Raw genomic sequence first — 22,318 nt, forward strand, 5'->3', positions numbered from 1 at the left:
TCCGATATAGGATGTTCAGTGGCATGTCTGGGACAGTGAACAAAAAGGTCATCAAGATCACTTGAAGTAGGCAGGGAACTGCACTAAGGTAGCATTCCACTGTGAGGCAGTAGAGTGCTCCTTTTCAACCCGTTCAATGCTTCAGATTCAGGCCAGTGGATCACAGTCATTCATCTGTGCTCTTGGGAAGCTGGAACAACGCTGCGCATTACGCAGTGGAGCGAGCGACACACTGCTATTACCAAAGAGACCTGCGTGATTTTCCTCTCGTTTGCCTTCATTTGGAAAGGACTGTCATGTCCAAGCACAGAAAAGACAACTGTTGAGTCTTCATCTGAGTGCGCAAAAAAAAAAAAAAAAAAAAAAAAACAGGAATTAAAGGAATTAAAGGAATGAACCGCGTGCCGTTTGGACAGGTGCATCCCAGATCACCACCACCATCAGAAAAGTTTTCTTACTGACTCACTGTGAAAATGGATTACCAGCAGCTGGATTTCATGCAACTTTTCATGCAGACTCTGTTTCCACACAGACAGTGAAGGAGATCTCTCCAAACTCAACTGATCATGCACTGGGACAGGCATCTGTTCTAACTATGGATAACTAACCTGCCTTTACACCCAGACTGCTAAACATGAAACCCATTGGGAATCCTCAGTTTGTGATGGTGTTATTGAAGTGCGCAATGGTCTTTCCTGGATTCCTGCAGGGCTTCACAGGTGAGATCTATCTATCTATCTATCTATCTATCTATCTATCTATCTATCTATCTATCTATCTATCTATCTATCTATCTATCTATCTATCTATCTATCTATCTATCTATCTATCTATCTATCTATCTATCTATCTATCTATCTATCTATCTATCTATCTATCTATCTATCTATCTATCTATCTATCTATCTATCTATCTATCTATCTACTGTCTATCTGTCTGTCTGTCTGTCCTTAAACTTTGATGAATATATATTCATACTTGACTGATGGATTGTATAATGATTTGTAAATTCATTACATTTTATATGATTTTAAACAGAGGTCGAAAGAGTATTATGATAAATGGTTACCAAATTTTTGTTTTTTTCACTTTGTAGGAAGAAGGATCCATTAAAATAACTGTAATAATCAAATTGTCAGATGTGTAAACTTAGTTTGAGATCTGGTTTTATGTATTTATAGTGTTTGCTTAAAGTTAAGCTGTGTAATATTTCATATTTTTATAACATGAAAACAAATATACTGTCACTTTTAATGTATTCTTGACCTTTCTTTCACTTTTCTTGTCATACCTAACTATGATTGCAGTGCTGCAATCTTTGCGGGAGAAATGACACAGCTTCTGTGAAAGCCCAACTATGAGGTTCATTAAAGGCTCAGGTTGTCAAACATTGTGCTGTGACATGCCAGAACCTGACTGTAGTGTTTACAGAGGTTCAGTGTTCAAAAATGGTGCATTTCATTTCATCAACATGAAAGTTTCCCTGATTTGTTTGTGAATGCGTGTGCAATGCATGTTTTCTCTTTTACACAGATTCCAGATGTGTTGGTCGTGCTTGCAGCCCTCCTATGGGTAACTTGGCCAGTGGCAGGACCCTTTTCACGCTGACTAGCTGCTGCACTAATAGCTCTTCCTGCCTGCCAACCCAGCCACGATGTCTAGCAGAGCTTCATCCTCCTGCCCTCATGGCCGATGACCCGTTTATTCATCCAGATACCTGGTGGGGCTCAGCGGCGGCCACTGGAGAAAAGGAAGAAATCCGTCTTGACTTGGAGACACGGTTCTGCATGAGTCACGTTGTGATGTTGTTCCGTTCCCCACGTCCTGCTGCTATGAGGTTGGAACGCTCACAGGACTTCGGCCAGACCTGGGAGACACTAAAGCTGTTTGCCAGGAACTGCACTGAGATGTTCGGGCTTCCTGACGATGTAAGTCAAGCAGGAGCTGTCTGCACTTCCAGATATTCCAACGCGGTCCCATGCAGCCAAGGAGAGGTAAGGAAGGAAATAAGGTCTCCAAAGCACTACAAAATATCTTTCTTTTTTTTTTTTTATTGCGATTTTTAAATGTTTCAGGAGGTTTAAACTTGAAGTATGTATTTTCTGCACTCATTTTTGTAGGCTTTTTGTAACTACAAATGCCTTAAAGAAATGCATCTTACAGATTTTTTTACAATTGAGAGGATCCATCTCTCAATACTTAGATCACTTTTCAAAACTCTCCACACAGTGAGCACAGCAGCAGTCTATGTGAGCAAAACTGTGGATCATTTTCCATTGCTTTGGCACAAAATTGGCATTCAATGACTACTTCTTTCAAATTACATGAATTGTTTTCTCACAAAGACACAACCACCACCAAACCTACAGTGGGGAGAACAAGTATTTGATACACTGCCGATTTTGCTGGTTTTCCTACTTACAAAGCATGTAGAAGTCTGTAATTTTTACCATAGTTACACTTCAACTGTGAGAGACGGAATCTAAAATCCAGAAAATCACATTGTATAATTTTTAAATAATTAATTTGCTCTTTATTGCATGACATTGTATGATTTTTAAATAATTAATTTGCTCTTTATTGCATGACATAAGTATTTGATCACCTAACCAGTAGGAATTCCGGCTCTCACAGACCTGTTAGTTTTTCTTTAAGAAGCCCTCCTGTTCTCCACTCATTACCTGTATTACAGTTTTTCTCAGTCGCTTTGGTACATTTCCCAGATCAGAATTCAAATTCTCAAAACTACCTGTTCAATTCTCACATCATTGTGTCACTTGTGCACATCAAAAAAGCAGTTTCTCATTTCTTTGAACAAGTTGCAAATGCTTGTGTACATCCATGCAAATGATTATGTACAATTTTCTGCTGTTTCCTACATTATCAGTGGCTTATGTCATGTTGATCAAAATGTATTATAATGGGTCTCTGTTGAATAGTCTCACCCCCCACAACATTAAGGCATTAGTTCATAGCATAAGTCTTTACATGCAAAATGGTTGAACAAGTTGTCATAATATGTCAAGCATATTTTTATACATTTCCGTTAGACGTTCATATTTCTACTTTTGTTTTTCAGTTTTTTTTTCCTTTGTGCTATGCAGTGCTGTCTTTTTCTCTCTGTATCGCAATGACATGGTCTGTCAACAAATTACAGTACAAACAGTGAAAGCGTAAATGTGAATCTTGTCCAGTCTCTTACAATCAAACTCACACATACACTAAGGTGTAACCAAAAATTTACAATAATTGTCATCAAAACTTTAGCCATAGTTTACATCAGAACATCCCTCCAGAGTACACTGTTATATTGACAACATGACTAAGCAATTTGACTGTCTTATCCGTACACAATGATACAAGGACTTGTCATTCTGATGGCACTTACATGTTCATTGACACAGATATTTACTTTTGAGAGATGAACTAAGGATTTTGAGCAAGAGACTGGCTTTTGCAGGTAATCCATGGTGTTTTGCTATTTGTACGAATTGTTTTGAGAAATGCACTTACTGTTTTGCAAATGTCGAGGATGATTCGAGAAATGTACCAAAGCGACTGAGAAAAACTGTAACTGCACCTGTTTGAACTTGTTACCTGTATAAAAGACACCTGTCCACACACTCAATCAAACAGACTCCAACCTCTCCACAATGGCCAAGACCAGAGAGCTGTGTAAGGACATCAGGGATAAAATTGTAGACCTGCACAAGGCTGGGATGGGCTACAGGACAATAGGCAAGCAGCTTGGTGAGAAGGCAACAACTGTTGGCGCAATTATTAGAAAATGGTAGAAGTTCAAGATGACGGTCAATCTCGCTCTGTCTGGGGCACCATGCAAAATCTCACCTCGTGGGGCATCAATGATCATGAGGAAGGTGAGGGATCAGCCCAGAACTACATGGCAGGACCTGGTCAATGACCTGGTCAATGACCTGAAGAGAGCTGGGACCACAGTCTCAAAGAAAACCATTAGTAACACTACGCCGTCATGGATTAAAATCCTGAAGCGCACACAAGGTCCCCCTGCTCAAGCCAGCGCATGTCCAGGCCCGTCTGAAGTTTGCCAATGACCATCTGGATGATCCAGAGGAGGAATGGGAGAAGATAATGTGGTCTGATGAGACAAAAATAGAGCTTTTTGGTCTAAACTCCACTCGCCGTGTTTGGAGGAAGAAAAAGGACGAGTACAACCCCAAGAACACCATCCCAACCGTGAAGCATGGAGGTGGAAACATCATTCTTTGGGGATGTATGTATCATGAGATCTTGGCCAACAACCTCCTTCCCTCAGTAAGAGCATTGAAGATGGGTCGTGGCTGGGTCTTCCAGCATGACAACGACCCGAAACATACAGCCACTAAGGAGTGGCTCCGTAAGAAGCATCTCAAGGTCCTGGAGTGGCCTAGCCAGTCTCCAGACCTGAACCCAATAGAAAATCTTTGGAGGGAGCTGAAAGTCCGAATTGCCCAGCGACAGCCCTGAAACCTGAAGGATCTGGAGAAGGTCTGTATGGAGGAGTGGGCCAAAATCCCTGCTGCAGTGTGTGCAAACCTGGTCAAGAACTACAGGAAACGTATGATCTCTGTAATTGCAAACAAAGGTTTCTGTACCAAATATTAAGTTCTGCTTTTCTGATGTATCAAATACTTATGTCATGCAATAAATTGCAAATTAATTACTTTAAAATCATACAATGTGATTTTCTGGATTTTGGGATTTTTTTTTTAGATTCATTCACTCACAGTTGAAGAGTACCTATGATAAAAAGTACAGACTTCTACATGCTTTGTAAGTGGGCAAACCTGCAAAATCGGCAGTGTATCAAATACTTGTTCTCCCCACTGTATATGAACCTACTGCCCAATTTATACATTTTTACATACTCTTGACTGAATAAGATTGCAATTTGCTATATATCTGCAGTAATACCATATTAAAATATATTCTAAATATAAAATGTATCAAAATGTAAACGTTTCACAGCAAAAAGACCTTTATCATGACCTGAAGACGGGCATTTTTATACTGTCAATCAGATGTCAGAAGGCATGAAGTATATAGTGCATAACAACATTTTCAGCAAAATTTTGATTGTTGATCATTTAGAGGCCCCCGAAATTTGCATATCAAATATGATAGACTTCGTAAGGTTAACCAGCCAGCGTTTAAACCAAATATTCCCCCATTCGAGTACAACTATGGTGAATTTAAATCTTAGTTCTGTCTGATGCTTTTTAAATATGAGAATGCATAATCATTTCTTTCTAATTCTATTCTAGATCATATTCCGATCCATAGGATTGGAAAGAGGGATTGTCGATCCGTACAGTCCTGAGGCTTTGTCCCGTCTGACAGTAACCAACTTACGAATACAGCTTTTAAAATCACAACAGTGTCCCATCTCGAAGGGGCAGCGGAGTGTCCCGGAACAGTCAAACCCACCCTTTTTACCCACAATTCAAAGCAGGATGTTGACTTCTCCCACACCCAGATCTGATCCCCTGAATTCAACCCCATTTGCTGTGTACTCTCTTTTGGCTAAAGGGACATGTTTGTGTCATGGCCATGCTGAACATTGCCTTCCTGAAAATGAAGGACAAGACAGCCTTCAACCCAGTAATGTGGTAAGTGTGTCCATTTTGTTAGTGTTTCTTTTGGGGTCGATGTAGGCATGATATAAGTTTGAATTAGAACCAGTCTGGGCCCTAAATGGGTTCATCCATGGGTTCCATGTCAGCCCTATCTGAATTAGAACCAGTCTGGGCCCTAAATGGGTTCATCTATGGGTTCCATGTCAGTCCTATCTGAATTAGAACCAGTCTGGGCCCTAAATGGGTTCATCCATGGGTTCCATGTCGGCCCTATCTGAATTTGAACCAGTCTGGGCCCTAAATGGGTTCATCCAAGTGTTCCATGTCAGCCCTTTCTGAATTAGAACCAGTCTGGGCCCCTAAATGGGTTCATCCATGGGTTCCATGTTGGCCCTATCTGAATTAGAACCAGTATGGGCCCTAAATGGTTTGATCCATGGGTTCCATGTCGGCCCTTTCTGAATTAGAACTAGTCTGGGCCCTAAATGGGTTCATCCATGGGTTCCATGTCGGCCCTATCTGAATTTGAACCAGTCTGGGCCCTAAATGGGTTCATCCATGTGTTCCATGTCAGCCCTTTCTGAATTAGAACCAGTCTGGGCCCCTAAATGGGTTCATCCATGGGTTCCATGTTGGCCCTATCTGAATTAGAACCAGTATGGGCCCTAAATGGGTTGATCCATGGGTTCCATGTTGGCCCTATCTGATTTAGAACCAGTCTGGGCCCTAAATGGGTTCATCTATGGGTTCCATGTCGGCCCTATCTGAATTAGAACCAGTCTGGGCCCTAAATGGGTTCGTCTATGGGTTCCATGTCGGCCCTATCTGAATTTGAACCAGTCTGGGCCCTAAATGGGTTCATTCATGGGTTCCATGTTGGCCCTTTCTGAATTAGAACCAGTATGGGCCCTAAATTGGTCCGTCCATGGGTTCCATGTCGGCCCTTTCTGAATTAGAACCAGTCTGGGCCCTAAATGGGTTCATCCATGGGTTCCATGTTGGCTCTATCTGAATTTGAACCAGTCTGGGCCCTAAATGGGTTCATCCATGGGATCCATGTTTACCCTATCTGAATTAGAACCAGTCTGGGCCCTAAATGGGTTCATCCATGGGATCCATGTTTACCCTATCTGAATTAGAACCAGTCTGGGCCCTAAATGGGTTCATCCATGGGATCCATGTTTACCCTATCTGAATTAGAACCAGTATAGGCCTTAAAGGATTAGTTCACATTAAATGAAAATTTCTTGATATTTTACTCACCCCCATCTCATCCAAGATGTTCATGTCTTTCTTTCTTCAGTCGAAAAGAAATAACGTTTTTTGAGGAAAACATTCCAGGATTTTCTCCACATAATGGACTTCTATGGCAACCAATGGTTGAAGGTGCAAATCAATGCAGTTTCAAATGGCTTCGAATGGCTTCAAAGGGCTCTGCACGATCCCAGACGAGAAAAATGGTCTTATCTAGTGAAACGATTGGTCATTATAAAAAACAAAAAAACGGTATATACTTTTTAACCTAAATTGCTCATCTTGCGCTGCTCTGTGGAGTGTTATGGATAACTTAATCACGTTCTGAATTAGAACCAGTAAGGGCTTTAAATGGGTTTGTCTATGGGTTCCATGTTGGCCCTATATGAATTAGAACCAGTATGGGCCTTAAATGGGTTCATCCATGGGTTCCATGTTGGCCCTATCTGAATTAGCCTATAGGTCCCATATCTCAAGCCCATATTGTGCCTGCATTGGCCACCCCCATGAATTGCCTGGATGCATACTTGAGGGTATATGTGCACTCACCCGGTAGTTAGTAGAATAGGAAGTGGCCTGTTACATGTATTTTTATAAGGCTTTATGGGGCTTGAATGGGCAGCAACTGAAAGTGAATCATTCCTCTGGAGCACAGGTGTCTGGCAAATGTGTGTGTACCCACCACACAGCGGGCGAGCATTGCGAGAAGTGTGCCCCGCTCTACAACGACCAGCCCTGGAGAGCAGCCAATGGAAGCAGCGGGAAGAGCAACCCATGCAAGAGTGAGTGCATTTACTGTACGGGTTGATTTAGCCTTAAATTCCTTTAATCCTTGAAAATGGAAAGGAAATTGTGCGATGAAAGGTATTTTTTATATTTTTACTTTCTAATGCAGAAAGGATCCGATACATATCTTAGGGGGGTTGTTGTGTTATTACTGTAAGCAATGATCCAGAACACCATAGAACACTAAGAGTCACTCTGAACACCTTAGCAACCACATAAACTATGCCCTGGCAACAACCAGCATTGCCCTATGATTTTTGTAGCAAAAAACATTTTCTTCTTTGTAAACATTTTTACAAAATTTGCACATCATCATGTTATGATTTTAAGAATCTCCAGGTTTGATTATACCATATAATAAAGATAAGCAAAATATATTTTGCTTAAAGAAAATAATTGTAATACATTTTAATATATTCAAAGATCTCATTGTCATTACTGTAATGCAATGTAAATATATTATTCAAGCATTTTTACATCATGATATTATTTGTTGTACTCTTTAAATAAAATAGTGTTATGGTATTATAAATTAAAATGTAACAATTAATTAATATATAAATACATTAGAAAATGACTATTGCAATATTGAGAATCCAGTGTGAATCACAGTTAAGATTAATGCAAATTACTAAAAAGTGAAATGCTGGATGCATATCTTATTTCAAAAACATATTAGCCCATTTAAATAATATGAATTTAATTTAAATAATTTAAAGTTATTATTTAAATAACTTTAATTAATAAAGTAAATATAAATATGAAAATGACTACATTGCAATATTGATAATCCAGTGAGAATCACTATTAAGAATAAATAATTACATTTTAAATAAAAAAAATAATAAATATAAATAAATAAATAAATAAGAAAATGTCTGTATTGCAAATTGATAACCGGATGGAAATTACAAAATGGTGAAACAGCTGGATGCATATCTATTTTTAAAATTGGATGTGTGACCGGGACTGTTGAGAATATTGTTGTTGCTTTTTTGCTTAAAAGAGTTTTTAAAGTCATTTTAATTTGATTAAATTGAAATGTTAAGGATTGTTTATCAGATCTTGGATGATTCTTTCATCCATTATGTCTCTTTTTTTCTCCCTCGCACTTATTTCTGTTGCTCAAGAGTGTGAATGTCATGGCCATGCAGAGAGCTGCCACTTCTCCCAGCGAGTGTGGCTGTCCACAGGGGGCAGTAGTGGGGGAGTCTGCGACAACTGCCAGCATAGCACTGTGGGCCGCCGGTGCCAGCGCTGTCGTCCTGGATACCACCGCCACCCTGCCAGACCCCTCAACTCCCCGCATGCTTGCACACGTAAGACAGAAAAGAAGAGAAGGAACAAACTGAAAGGACTGCACTCAAATAGTTGTTTTAGATTTAAATCAAATTTGACTTTCACATTCCTGGTCTTAAAGTGAATGATTTAATTGTGCATATTATTATTTTTCCCTTTGTAAGAAAAAACTAAATGAAATTTGTAATCGTCAATCAATTATAACTTGTTCTTCCTCTCAAGTGACTTTTCATTAACACTTTATAATAAGGTGGCATTTGTTAAAGGTACTCTGTAACTTTTGACCCTCTAGTGCAGGGGTCTCCAAACTCGGTCCTGGAGGGCCACTGTCCTGCAGAGTTTAGCTCCAACTCCAAATAAACACACCTGAACCAGCTAATCAGTGTCTTGCTAGGCCGTAGTAAGACACTGTTTAGCTGGTTCAGGTGTGTTTTATCAGGGTTGGAAATAAACTCTGCAGAACAGTGGCCCTCCAGGACCGAGTTTGGAGGCCCCTGCTCTAGCAGTTAAAAACAAAACTACATGCATTTTGCAGAAGAACATTGTTTTGGTTGAGCTTTGTCTCTGTGCAGATAAATAAGGTTATCCGCTGCTCATAAAACATTCACTACTAGGCTTAAAGGGTTAGTTCACCCAAAAATGAAAATTCTGTCATTATTTACTTACCCTCATGTCGTTCGACACCCGTAAGACCGTTCATCTTCGGAACACAAATGAAGATATTTTAGTTGAAATCCGATGGCTCAGAAAGGCCTCCATTGGTACAATGTACTTTACACTCTCAAAACCCATAAAAGGTACTAAAGACGTCGATACAAAGTCCATCTCACTACAGTGGTTCTACAATAACTTTATAAAGCGACAAGAATAGTTTTTGTGCGCAAAAAAACCCTAAATAACGACTTATATAGTGATGACTGATTTCAAAACACTGCATCATGAAGCTTCGAAGCGTTATGAATCAGCGAGTCGAATCAGCGGTTTGGATTGCCAAAGTCACGTGATTTCAGAAACGCCATCCGAATCATGATTCGACTCGCTGATTTATAACTCTCCGGAGCTTCATGAGGGTGTAAAGTGAATGTAAAGTGAGAGTGTAAAGTGAGTGTAAAGTGCATGGAGGCCTTTCTGAGCCATCGAATTTCTACTAAAATATCTTAATTTGTGTTCCGAAGATGAACGGAGGTCTTACGGGTGTCGAACGACATGAGGGTAAGTAATTAATGACAGAATTTTCCTTTTTGGGTGAACTAACCCTTTAAGAGGTATAACCAGTTTAGATGGAAAAGATCTCAAGCTGACTAGTTGAAGATGTTACTGTAGCTATACCCATTCATTGACAGGGTACTTCCTTGAAAATAAATTCCAGCACAGCTAGCATACAACACACTATAACAAGCATAATGACATGACCCTTAGATAATGTACATGGTCTGCAACAATGCTTAGGTAGGTGGTACGTGTCAAAGTAACATCCACATGGATGGCAGGACCCAAGGTTTCCCAGCAGAACATTGCCCAAAGCATCACACTGCCTCCGCCGGCTTGCCTTCTTCCCATAGTGCATCCTGGTGCCATGTGTTCCCCGGGTAAGCGACGCACACACACCCGGCCATCCACGTGATGTAAAAGAAAATGTGATTCATCAGACCAGGCCACCTTCTTCCATTGCTCCGTGGTCCAGTTCTGATGCTTACAATGCACACTGTTGCCGCTTTCGGCGGTGGACAGGGGTCAGCATGGGCACCCTGACTGGTCTGTGGCTATGCAGCTCCATACGCAACAAACTGTGATGGACTGTGTATTCTGACACCTTTCTATCAGAACCAGCATTAACTTCTTGAGCAATTTGAGCTACAGTAGCTCGTCTGTTTGATCGGACCACACAGGCCAGCCTTCGCTCCCCACTTGCATCAGTGAACCTTGGCCACCCATGAACCTATTGCCGGTTCACCACTGTTCCTTAATTGGATCACTTTTGATAGATACTGACCAATACAGACCGGGAACATCCCACAAGAGCTGCAGTTTTGAAGATGCTCTGACCCAGTCGTCTAGCCATCACAATTTGGCCCTTGTCAAACTCGCTCAAATCCTTACACTTGCCCATTTTTCCTGCTTCTAACACATCAACTTTGAGGACAAAATGTTCACTTGCTGTCTAATATACCCCACATGCTAACAGATGCCATGATAAAGAGATAATCAGTGTTATTCACTTCACCTGTCAGTGCTCTTAATGTTATGCCTAATCGGTGTATTAGACCATAGCATAGTGATGACATGTTTTGCATGGTCAAACACTCCATATATACTTCATTAAAATATATAAATATTCAATAACAGTCTTTCATTGCCTCCTAGTGGCGGCGGTATGACACAGACCACTAAAGCGACTCAAAAGCAGTACGTTGATCAACATTCTTTTCTGTGGCAGGATGCAGGTGTGACCCAATTGGTGCGGTTCCAATATATTTTAGAAACGAGACACCATGGTGCCATCCTAGAAGTGGACAGTGCCACTGTAAACCTGGTGTGGGGGGCACCACCTGCAGCCACTGTCTACCAGGGTACTGGGGCTTTGGAGAGGAAGGCTGCAAACCTTGTGTGTGCCCCTTGACCTGCGACCCCATCACAGGTCATTGCCTAGACAGGTCAGACTTATGCATACACAAATTAAAATTTCAATTCTTTCTGTTCTAAATTATAACAAGTTTTACTATTTGTGATTTGAAATTGAAACGTTGAACATTAGGAATCTCAAATCCAAGTCGAATTTTAATTGCACACCTGCTGGGGATTTTCAAATGCCATTGATTTTTTTGTTATCATATCATTTTCCTTTAACAGCAAAGGCAATGTGAAACTCTATAATGTACCTATTGGTGGGAAAATACCTGAACTGTCCCACTTTAAACCTCAAGAGGACGAGAGGGCGTGGCCTAAAGAACTCGCCGTATCTGCACTGTACTATACAGGTGAGCTGACTACAGTAACAAAACACTGTTGTGAAACATGGGAAAACCACAGCAGGAAATGTGACTTTTTAATGTGGTTCATTCAAATTATGTGTCGCAATGTAAATGGGTGAATCTCACAAACCTATCTAGAACATGTCCAGGTCATATTTCATCCCAAAAGTAAAATAAAACTTTACTTAAGGAAAATCTTTAAAAAAGATACATATATATATATATATATATATATATATATATATATATATATATATATATATATATATATATATATATATATATATATATATATATATATATATATATATATATATATACACACTCACCTTAATGATTATTAGGAACACCATACTAATTCTGTGTAACCCCCTTTCGCCTTCAGAACTGCCTTAATTCTACGTGGCATTTACTCAACAAGGTGCTGAAAGCATTCTTTAGAAATGTTGGCCAATATTGATAGGATAGCATCTTGCAGTTGATGGAGATTTGTGGGATGCACATCCAGTGCATGAAGCTCCCGTTCCACCAAAGATGCTCTATTGGGTTGAGATCTGGTGACTGTGGGGGCCATTTTAGTACAGTGAACTCATTGTCATGTTCAAGAAACCAATTTGAAATGATTCGAGCTTTGTGACATGGTGCATTATCCTGCTGGAAGTAGCCATCAGAGGATGGGTACATGGTGGTCATAAAGGGATGAACATGGTCAGAAACAATGCTCAGGTAGGCCGTGGCATTTAAACGATGCCCAATTGGCACTAAGGGGCCTAAAGTGTGCCAAGAAAACGTCCCCCACACCATTACACCACCACCACCAGCCTTCACAGTGGTAACAAGGCATGATGGATCCATGTTCTCATTCTGTTTACGCCAAATTCTGAATCTGAATGTCTCAACAGAAATCGAGACTCATCAGACCAGGCAACATTTTTCCAGTCTTCAACCATCCAATTTTGGTGAGCTTGTGCAAATTGTAGCCTCTTTTTCCTATTTGTAGTGGAGATGAGTGGTACCCGGTGGGGTCTTCCAGTATCCCAGTAACTGAGCAGATTGTGAAATACTCAGACCGGCCCGTCTGGCACCAACAACCATGCCACGCTCAAAATTGCTTAAATCACCTTTCTTTCCCATTCTGACATTCAGTTTGGAGTTCAGGAGATTGTATTGACCAGGACCACACCCCTAAATGCATTAAAGCAACTGCCATGTGATTGGTTGATTAGATAATTGCATTAATGAGAAATTGAACAGGTGTTCCTAATAATCCTTTAGGTGAGTGTAATATATGTATATTTATTTTTTTCATTGTGGGATTATTTTCATGACAATATTATTTTAAATCATGTAATGCAAAATTATTATACACTGCAATTCCAAAGTTTGGGGTTAGTAAGATTTTTTTATTGTTTTTGAAAGAGGTCTCTTATGTTCACCAATATTGCATTTATTTGATAAAAAATACAGTAAAAACAGTCATATTGTGAAATAGTATTATAATTTTAAATAACTGTTTCTATTTTAATGTATTTCGTGAAAACCGTGATACATTTTACAGGACTCTTTGATGAATAGAAAGTTCAAAAGAACAGCATTTATTTTAAACAGAAATCTTTTGTAACATTATAAATGTCTTTACTTTTAATTTTCGATCAATTTAATGCATCCGTGCTAAATAAAAGTATTAATTTCTTTCAAAACAGTTTTTTGAATGGTATTGTATATAATGTATTATTTGACATACATATTTTTTAAATTATAAAGTATTAATACATCATGGTGGTATTTGTTGTACTTTAATTTTTATTTATTTAAATAACAAAACACACCCTTACAGTCATTTTTTTTACTCTAATACAGTAAAAAATCATCAAAACTTAAAAATTGTATTAATCAGAATCATTGTAGTAATGAAAATTTGGGGTAAAAAAAAAAGATTTTGACAGCATTAAATCTTAATGGTCCTAAAATAGGCTTCCTTTCATTTGTGTAAAATATAATTTCTTTGACCTGAGTGTGTTTTTGTGAGATTAAATATGCCAATATGTACAGAACTTGTGACATGTTGAATGTGATTTCAATATAGGGAAGTGCAGCTGTAGAGAAAAGAAGCTGAAAAGTGTGGCTGATCTTTGCAAGATAAAACATGCATACGGTGAGGACGTTAAATAATTTGATGAATCAATTCTGATGAATCAATATACATTTATATCTAATGAGTGAACTGACTGTTTGTGGTGGCCGCAGTGATCAAAGCCAGTGTGCTGTCAGCTCATGATAAAGGCACACACGCTGTTGTCCTGGTGAAGGTGAGGAAGGTGTTCCGTTCTGGTAAACTGCCCCTCTCCCAGGGCACACACAGTCTGTACCCACTCTCTTGGACCAGCCGCGGCTGCACCTGTCCCATCCTCAACCCAGGTACACCACATAATCCCTTAACTATAAAAACTCACTGTTATCTGGGCCACAGCTTTGGTTCAGTCAAGTTTTTCATAAAAGTAGTGTTTTTGTCATCTTTAGGTGGGAACTATCTACTGGCAGGTCCTGAGGAAGTGCACTCAGGGAGGCTACTGGTCACCATGCAGAGTCTGGTAGTCCCTTGGACCCCCATCCTGGGCTTTCAGGTCACAGAAGCACTGCATCAGGGCTGCCTATGAGCGCAACTTTACCCAAATGTACAGTAGCACAACACTATGGAAGCTTGTTTCCGCCACAAAATAAAATAGGTATTTGTGACTTATTTAAAACATCTGGCTTTTCCCAGATATGCGAGATATAAACTGATATTTTATAACAAAAAATAACAAAGATATAACAAAAAAATGAAAATTCTGTCATTAAATTTTCACCCTCATGTCGTTCCAAACCCGTAAGCAGGGGCGGTTCTCGACCCTTTTTAGGGGGGCTTTGTCTGTCATGCCAGCCCCCCCTAAAACTATCAACTATCATGTTATCAAAATGTATTGAAAGTGTAATTTTTACTTTTTAAAATAAAAATTACAATAAGAAACGCAGGGCATGTCGATTAAATAAAGACTTTGATTCAAGTTTCTTTTATTAAATTTTTTTATTCTCGTTGCTTTTCTGCGCATGCGTGTCGTGATAGCTCTTCGTCAGAAGTGCAACGCTTGTGCTGCATGTCAGCCGGAGGCGGGAGGCGATGTAAAATAAATGACTTTCATGACGTCTTGCTGTTGTAGGATGTTATAGATATAGGTATTTTCTGTGATTTTTATTTTATTTTATTGATTAGCCTGCATTAAATGTATGCAATGCATATTGTGATTTAATTTAATAAACTAACCTAGCTTTCCTGGTAGCCTTCAATAAATTAATGTGTCTACGAAAATGATTCATAAAACATATAAATACAGTTATGTTTACTTTCTTCACTGATGAAGAATAAGGCATTAATATTTGATTGTATAAGTAATAATAAACAGCCAATATCCTAGTAATATGCATGCTAACAAGCTACTAGTTAATAGTGAGAATTGGACCCTAAACTAAAGTGTTACCATTTGTTTCATACCCTCACTGAGGGCTGAGCCCCCTAAAATGAAAATCCTAGAATGCCCCTGCCCGTAAGATCTTCAGAACACAAATGAAGATATTTTTGATGAAATCTGAGACCTCTCTGACCCCTCCATAGACAGCAATGTAATTAAGACTTTCAAGGTCCAGAAATGTCCAAGGTTGTCCATGTGACTCCAGTGGTTCAACCTTAATTTTATGAAGCGACAAAAATACTTTTTTGTGTGCAAAAAACAAACAAAAATTTAAAAAATGTATTTAACAACCGGTCTCATACGCTGTTTACATTGGTCAGCTCCTACGTCAACATTTGTTTTTGCACACAAAAAGTATTCTCATCGCCTCATAACATCCAAGTTGAACCACTGGAGTCACATGGACAATTTTAGCGATGTCTTTACTACCTTTCTGGACCTTGAAAGGTGTTAAAGGTGTTAGGTGTTATGGCATTTGATTAGGTCTGAAAACTGTGAGAAATTGATTGTATGTTTTTCTTGGTGTTTTGTTGTGCTGTTATTTGATGTTGGTATGACTTTGCGTTTTATTGTTTTATATGTGTCTCTTACAGTTTTTACCAATTATGGACAGCACTTTGGTCCATTTTAATGGCTTTGAAAGTGCTATAAAAATAAATTGAGTTGAGTTGAGTTAATTAAACAGCTGTCTATGGAGGGGTCAGAGAGCTCTCGAATTTCATCAAAAATATCTTCATATGTGTTCCGAAGATGAACTAATGTCTTACGGATTTGGAACAACACGCGGGTGAGTAATTAATGACAGAATTTTCATTTTCGGGTGAACTAACCCTTTAAAGTCAGAATCGTGAGAGTATTCCCTGGTGGAAACAAGCTTCCATACATCACTGCCCAAACTTGAAAGCCCTCACTTGAAATGATGCCATTGTACCAAAGCAGGCAGCTGGATCCTAAATGTAGCATGACCACCGGATGCAACTGAAATGGAACGTGGGTAATTACCAGAAGCAAGATTCATGAAGTAGTTTCTTGGCAAAGTGCACTTAATAGTCACTTAAAATAAATATAATTGTCATACAGAAAAAGTTGTTCAAGGATCTCCGAAAATAACTGTTCATTTAGGTGGCCGTTGTCCTGTGGACACTAAATCATAAATGCAAAAACTCAGAACATGGATATGGCATTCATAAGCCTGATTGGACTGTTTTTGTACTTCCTTCATGATTATTAGATTATAATCATCAAAAGACTATCTCTCTCTCTCTTGTTTCTTGCATTTAAGAATGGGCAATGCATTTTTGTGATTCATTCATTCATTTTTGTATTTTAATTGCTTTTTTGCTTACAACATTTCAGTTTTAAAAATACATTTGAACATGTCACAATTGAAAAACAAAAGGGCATGGACTGATTCGAATTTTCCCAGTGCTTTTGTTATGCATGATTTGGACTCTTATCTTATTAAACATTTTACAGAAACAGATATATCACAGATGAAAATATTTAATCAGAACAAGAATAAGGCTTTGAATGACAAATCATTTCAATCCAAACACAATCACTCTTGGAGACAAAACAGACAGATTTGTAAATGTCACTGGTAACACTTTACATTTAAGGTCTTATTTGTTAGCATTTGTTAATACATTAACTTGCACAAACTAACAATGACCAATATATTTTTACAGCATTTATTAACCTTTGTTAATGCAAGTTAATAAACGTTCATGTTAGTTCACAGTGCTTTTGTAACGTTTTAATAACGCATTAGTAAATGTTGAGATTAGAATTTACCAAGATTAATAAATGCTCTAGATGCCCATTGTTATTAATTCATGCTTACTAATGTAGTTAACTAATGTTAACAAATAAAACCTTGCTGTAAAGTTATCATGTCACTGATTAAATGCACCAATAAGCTTAAAATATCTTACAAAAAAGACCTGACATCAGAACGATTCTTAAACACTGTTTAATGTTAGCAATAGCATGTGTTGAAAACAGATCTAGAAACAGCCCTCGATGTTAGATACTTCATTTAAACAAAACCTACTAGTCTCTGGAACAACATATATTAGCATGTTCTTACAGAACAGAAGATCTTGTCATTTATGATGCGTTGATGTTTCCCTATTATAATCATTTTAACGCCAAAAAAAATCACTTCTGTGTATTGACAGGTGAGGCTGCTGGTTTACTCACTCACGCCCCCTACTGTTTGTACTTTATATGCTACTTTGGGCTACACGCTTGACAGCAACAGAACATTTCTTCATCATAAAATTAATTATGTTCTACAACAAAAAATCAGCACAGGAAATGTACATAGACTCTTTATTTGCGCATTTCATCCAAAAACTGCACAGTTGTCAAAAAACAACCGCCAAACGACCTTTGATCTGTAGTAGTTCACAAGTCAAACTAGCTTAGCTTTGGTTGTGGAGCAAATAATAACCAAAAAATACAAAGCTGGATGATTCAAAGGGGGTCATACTCACCATACAGATCCTCAAAACTCTTTTTTTTTTTTAGGTCCCTCAAGTGCATGTTAATGTCATTTGATTTTTATTTTATTCAAAAAACCTGAAGTTTAAGGGCTTCCCCCATCTCCGTGCATCATGCAGCCAGGTGGGGAGCATCTAAGTTATCCAGTGGCATGTTAAGATATGATCTCTGCATACACGAAAGTGGAGCTGTCTCTTATGTGAGGTGCGAAGGGAATGTAGCCAGGATAATATTAGCTAGCAGCTGGGTTTTCTGTGGCTGCTGGTGCGGAATCAGGAGAGGATGTAGGGAGAGAGTCAGTGGAAGAGGATTCACTGGGTGTAGTATCGGCCCCACCAGAGGGGGCGCTGTCGTCTTCCTGGGGGTAGAGCTCGGGGTATTTCTGCATACACTCCTGCATACTCCGGAAGTTTTCCACACATTCTGACCCCTTTACCTCCTCTTTGCTATAGTGAAAACAAGAAAAGGCTTCCTTGAACTGCTGTCCACAAGGGCCACTGGCCATACCGCCCAGACACGGGCAGTTCCAGTTTATGTCACCATTAGGTAGAATAAGACCTGTAGGGTCAAATGAAATGAGTGTAAAACGAGTATTCTGGAGGTAAGATAAACCATATTTAGGATAAACTATGAAACATGATCATATTTTGTACAGTCATTTGTTTTGTATTTTGTAATTATATCAACTTACCGTGATCCTCATATGGATCATTAGGGTCATCTTCAATTAGCTCAGCGTTACTGGGTGCTTCATGATCCTCTTTGGTGACAAATATGACGCGATCTTTACCTATTGTGAGAAAAGAATGGAGTTACACTAAATGATAAAAATATAAGATTTTTTTATATTTAAAAACATACCGGTAATTGACCTCTATGCCAGTGTTGTGTTATTAACTAAAACTCTTAATCATTTTCTGGAATTAAAAAAAAGTATATTAATTAATTAATTTATGTATTTGTATATATATATATATATATTATATATACATACATACATACATACATACATACATACATACACACACACTCAAAACAAAAGCACATGACAACTCAAATTAAATAAAGTGAAAATCTAAAATAAGTCATAGTACACACTTATAGCTGTCATATTGATTAATCACATCTAATATAAAATTTGTTATATATATATACACGCACACACTTGTGCATATATATTTATATACATATCACACGCGCGCGCGCGCACACACACACACATTTTTTATATATATATATAATATTATGTGTGTGTGTGTGTGTGTGTGTGTGTGCGTGCTATGTATTTAAATATAATTATATATAAACACACACACACACACACACTAGTATATCCCCTTCAATGTCTTACAGCCCTGATTAAATATCAGACACACCGGACTGCAATTTATGAGTAATCAAAATCTTTATAAAAATTATCCACAGAGTTAAAGGTCAAATGAAAAACTTTGCAATCAGTACACAAGGAATAAATAACCACTTCTGTACGTTCTGTAATGGGAATGAACTGAGTGAATAAGAACTTTACGTCTTGTTTTTAAATATATGTGCCAGTGTGTAATGTTGTGTGTTGAAGATCTTATTGTTAAAACTGTAACCATTTGGTGGACTTTAGGTCAACTCCCCAGGTTATTACGATGACCTTGCAGGCGCCTGTCATATGTAGGGTAACACAACATGTAGTAATTCAGTCATCACAGCCATCAAAATAAGTCAGATTTTGGACTTATTGAAAACATATTTCGTTACACTATTGATGTGTATATTTTATTGAGCTAATGTTGACTCTGAATAAGAAGAATGTTCATCTATAATTCCAACAGAAATTCAGTAATTCTTCCCCAAACTTGTACACACATAATATAGGCTAATACGACACATTTGAACATCTTAAAAGATTATTCGCAGTCGTTACATTTTTTAATAAATATATTAAGTTAATATATGATATTGACAAGCATGGCTGGGGAGTGTGACTTTTACTGGCATGAGCACTAGCCGCTCAGCTAAACGACAGTAAAAGATGAGTATAAAATGGGTTTAAACAGTCCGAATTAGCGGAGTCATACCTTCCTGTTTGCAGTACGACATATCTGCTGACAGATCCGCCTGATTGCCGTTTATCCGATCAATGAAACTCAAACACCGGTACAACGATCAATCCGCACGCCTGTTACATCAACTCCAGCATGGAGGCAGGCAGCCCCAGTGACCACGTGACGTCACGGCCGGTTGATACAACTCGCATCAAATTAAAAGTCATCATTACATTACAAAATAAAAGTGAAGGAAATAACGAACGCTTCCCCGGTTGAGGCAGTAATTCTTTTTTAAGTTAAAGTCCTCATGAAATCAAAATCGATCTTATTTAATTTGTTAGCCCACATTACAGGTCTTAGGGTGAACAACTAATCCATGCAAGTTAATACACAGAAAAAAATTGTTTGCCGCGGTAATCTTTAATCAAAATCTGAAAAGTAACTTCCGGTCTTGAATGGCGTTCCCTTTCCGATGACGACTATGCGCCGGCTTGGGTTTGAATATCCTTAACCACTCCCCTCCAACCGTTAGTCTGCTATGAGCGCGAGATGGAGAGGAGGAGCGCTGAAGTAAAACCCTGCCCTCTATTCAATATTCCGTTTCACCTGGAAATACGTCACTGCACTGAAATAAAGTCAGTTGCAACTTCCGGTTCTCTGGGACTTTAAGCTACTTTTCAAATGCCTTAAATGTACAGATTACATCTTTTAAATAATTTAAATCTTAAACTACGAAATGTTATAATAAAGTAATTATTTGATAATCCAAACAAAGAGTGAAGCAAACACAAATCGCTGTTTACTGTTAAATTATATTAATTACTTTAGTAAAGTAATTAATATAATATAATATATATATATATATATATATATATATATATATATATATATATATATATATATATATATATATATATATATAATTTTTTTTTTTTCAAAACATACGACTGTCCCTCATACGGCTTATGTTGAGGCATCATTTTCAAGAGGTTTTTTCAAAAGTTTAGGTATTTGTTGGGTACCAAGGGTGCAATATTGTCACTGAAGAGCATTCCTGGCTCGCTGTATGAATAAGAAGCAAGGTAAATATCACTAGTCAACTGGATACTTTTATTGTGGGTCGTTTTCAATTAAGCTTTATTTGTTAAAGTAAGAAAATATTGTGTTTTAGGACTGCTAGACATTGCCCTTGACAAAGTGTAGACCGTTTTGTTAAAAAGTGGTAAGAAAAATGATTAATCTATTCTTTTGGACATTGCAGTTGCTAAACAACCAATATCCACATGAGAGTGTGAAGACTGTGTTGTAAGGGAATTTATTCGATCCCTTTGGTCCCTGAGTTCAAGAAACAACCAAATCTGACAAATAATTGTTTGGTTTTAAGACAGCTATAATACTTCTAAAATAATCATGCACTTTTCTGCTGTTTTGGGTGCCGGCTGTCCAATTTCTTCTTTATTACCATGGGAATCACAGTCTCTCTCAGGAGACTGAACAGTTGCAGCTATTTTACTGTCATGCCCTCAGACTTCTCTGACAGCTTGTCAGGAAACAGCGTGCAGCCTGTGTTTTACTAATTAACCGAGGTACCTGAGGTGAACTAGATCCCTGTGTTTTTCTGATGACAGCCTTTTACCCACATACCTCATTACAGAGGACAGAGTGCTAACATACTGAGGACAACAAACAACACTTTTATTGGTAGCTATATTGTGTATGTATCTGTTTGTATAAATATATCTGGCATAACATAATGACAGGTGAAGTGAATAACACTTTACCTCATGGCACCTGCTAGTGGGTGGGATATATATTAGGCAGCAAGTGAACATTTTGTCCTCAAAGTTGATGTGTTAAAAGCAGGAAAAATTAGTGAGTTTGACAAGGGCCAAATTGTGATGGCTAGACGACTGAGTCAGAGCATCTCCAAAACTGTAGCTCTTGTGGGATGTTCCCGGTCTGCAGTGGTCAGTATCTTTCAAAAGTGCTCCAAGGAAGGAACAGTGGTGAACCGGTGACAGGGTCAAGGCTCATTGATGCACATGGGTAGCGAAGGCTGGCCCGAGTGGTTCGATAAAACAGACGAGCTACTGGAGCTCAAATTGCTCAAGAAGTTAGTGCTGGTTCTGATAGAAAGGTGTCACAATACACAGTCCATCACAGTTTAGTGCGTATGGGGCTGCATTGACGCAGACCAGTCAGGGTGCCCATGGAGCAATGGAAGAAGGTGGCCTGGTCTGATGAATCATGTTTTCTTTAACATCACGTGGATGGCCAGGTGCGTGTGTGTTGCATACCTGGGGAACACATGGCACCAGGATGCACTATGGGAAGAAGGCAAGCCGGTGGTGGCAGTGTG

At 38.5% G+C, this 22,318-nt stretch overlaps 2 protein-coding genes across 2 annotated transcripts; one reads left to right on the forward strand and one right to left on the reverse strand.

Moving 5' to 3' along the window:
- Window positions 1-205: 205 nt before the first annotated feature.
- On the forward strand, window positions 206-16,495 carry LOC307142922 (netrin-4). Its single transcript, XM_079844098.1, has 10 exons — window positions 206-719; window positions 1,535-1,995; window positions 5,284-5,628; window positions 7,505-7,631; window positions 8,766-8,954; window positions 11,372-11,588; window positions 11,785-11,912; window positions 13,993-14,061; window positions 14,154-14,324; window positions 14,427-16,495. Exons 1-10 carry the CDS (start codon window positions 635-637, stop codon window positions 14,561-14,563), a joined length of 1,929 nt encoding a protein of 642 aa, XP_079700224.1. The 5' UTR covers window positions 206-634; the 3' UTR covers window positions 14,564-16,495.
- A 220-nt stretch (window positions 16,496-16,715) lies between these two features.
- chchd4a (coiled-coil-helix-coiled-coil-helix domain containing 4a) lies at window positions 16,716-20,563 on the reverse strand. Its single transcript, XM_079845312.1, has 3 exons — window positions 19,990-20,563; window positions 18,612-18,710; window positions 16,716-18,478 (listed from the first exon to the last, which is right to left on the reverse strand). Exons 1-3 carry the CDS (start codon window positions 20,009-20,011, stop codon window positions 18,153-18,155), a joined length of 447 nt encoding a protein of 148 aa, XP_079701438.1. The 5' UTR covers window positions 20,012-20,563; the 3' UTR covers window positions 16,716-18,152.
- Window positions 20,564-22,318: the final 1,755 nt, after the last annotated feature.

The sequence above is a fragment of the Gobio gobio genome (genome assembly GCF_949357685.1).
Source record: "Gobio gobio genome assembly, chromosome: 19".
NCBI classification, from domain to species: domain Eukaryota; kingdom Metazoa; phylum Chordata; class Actinopteri; order Cypriniformes; family Gobionidae; genus Gobio; species Gobio gobio.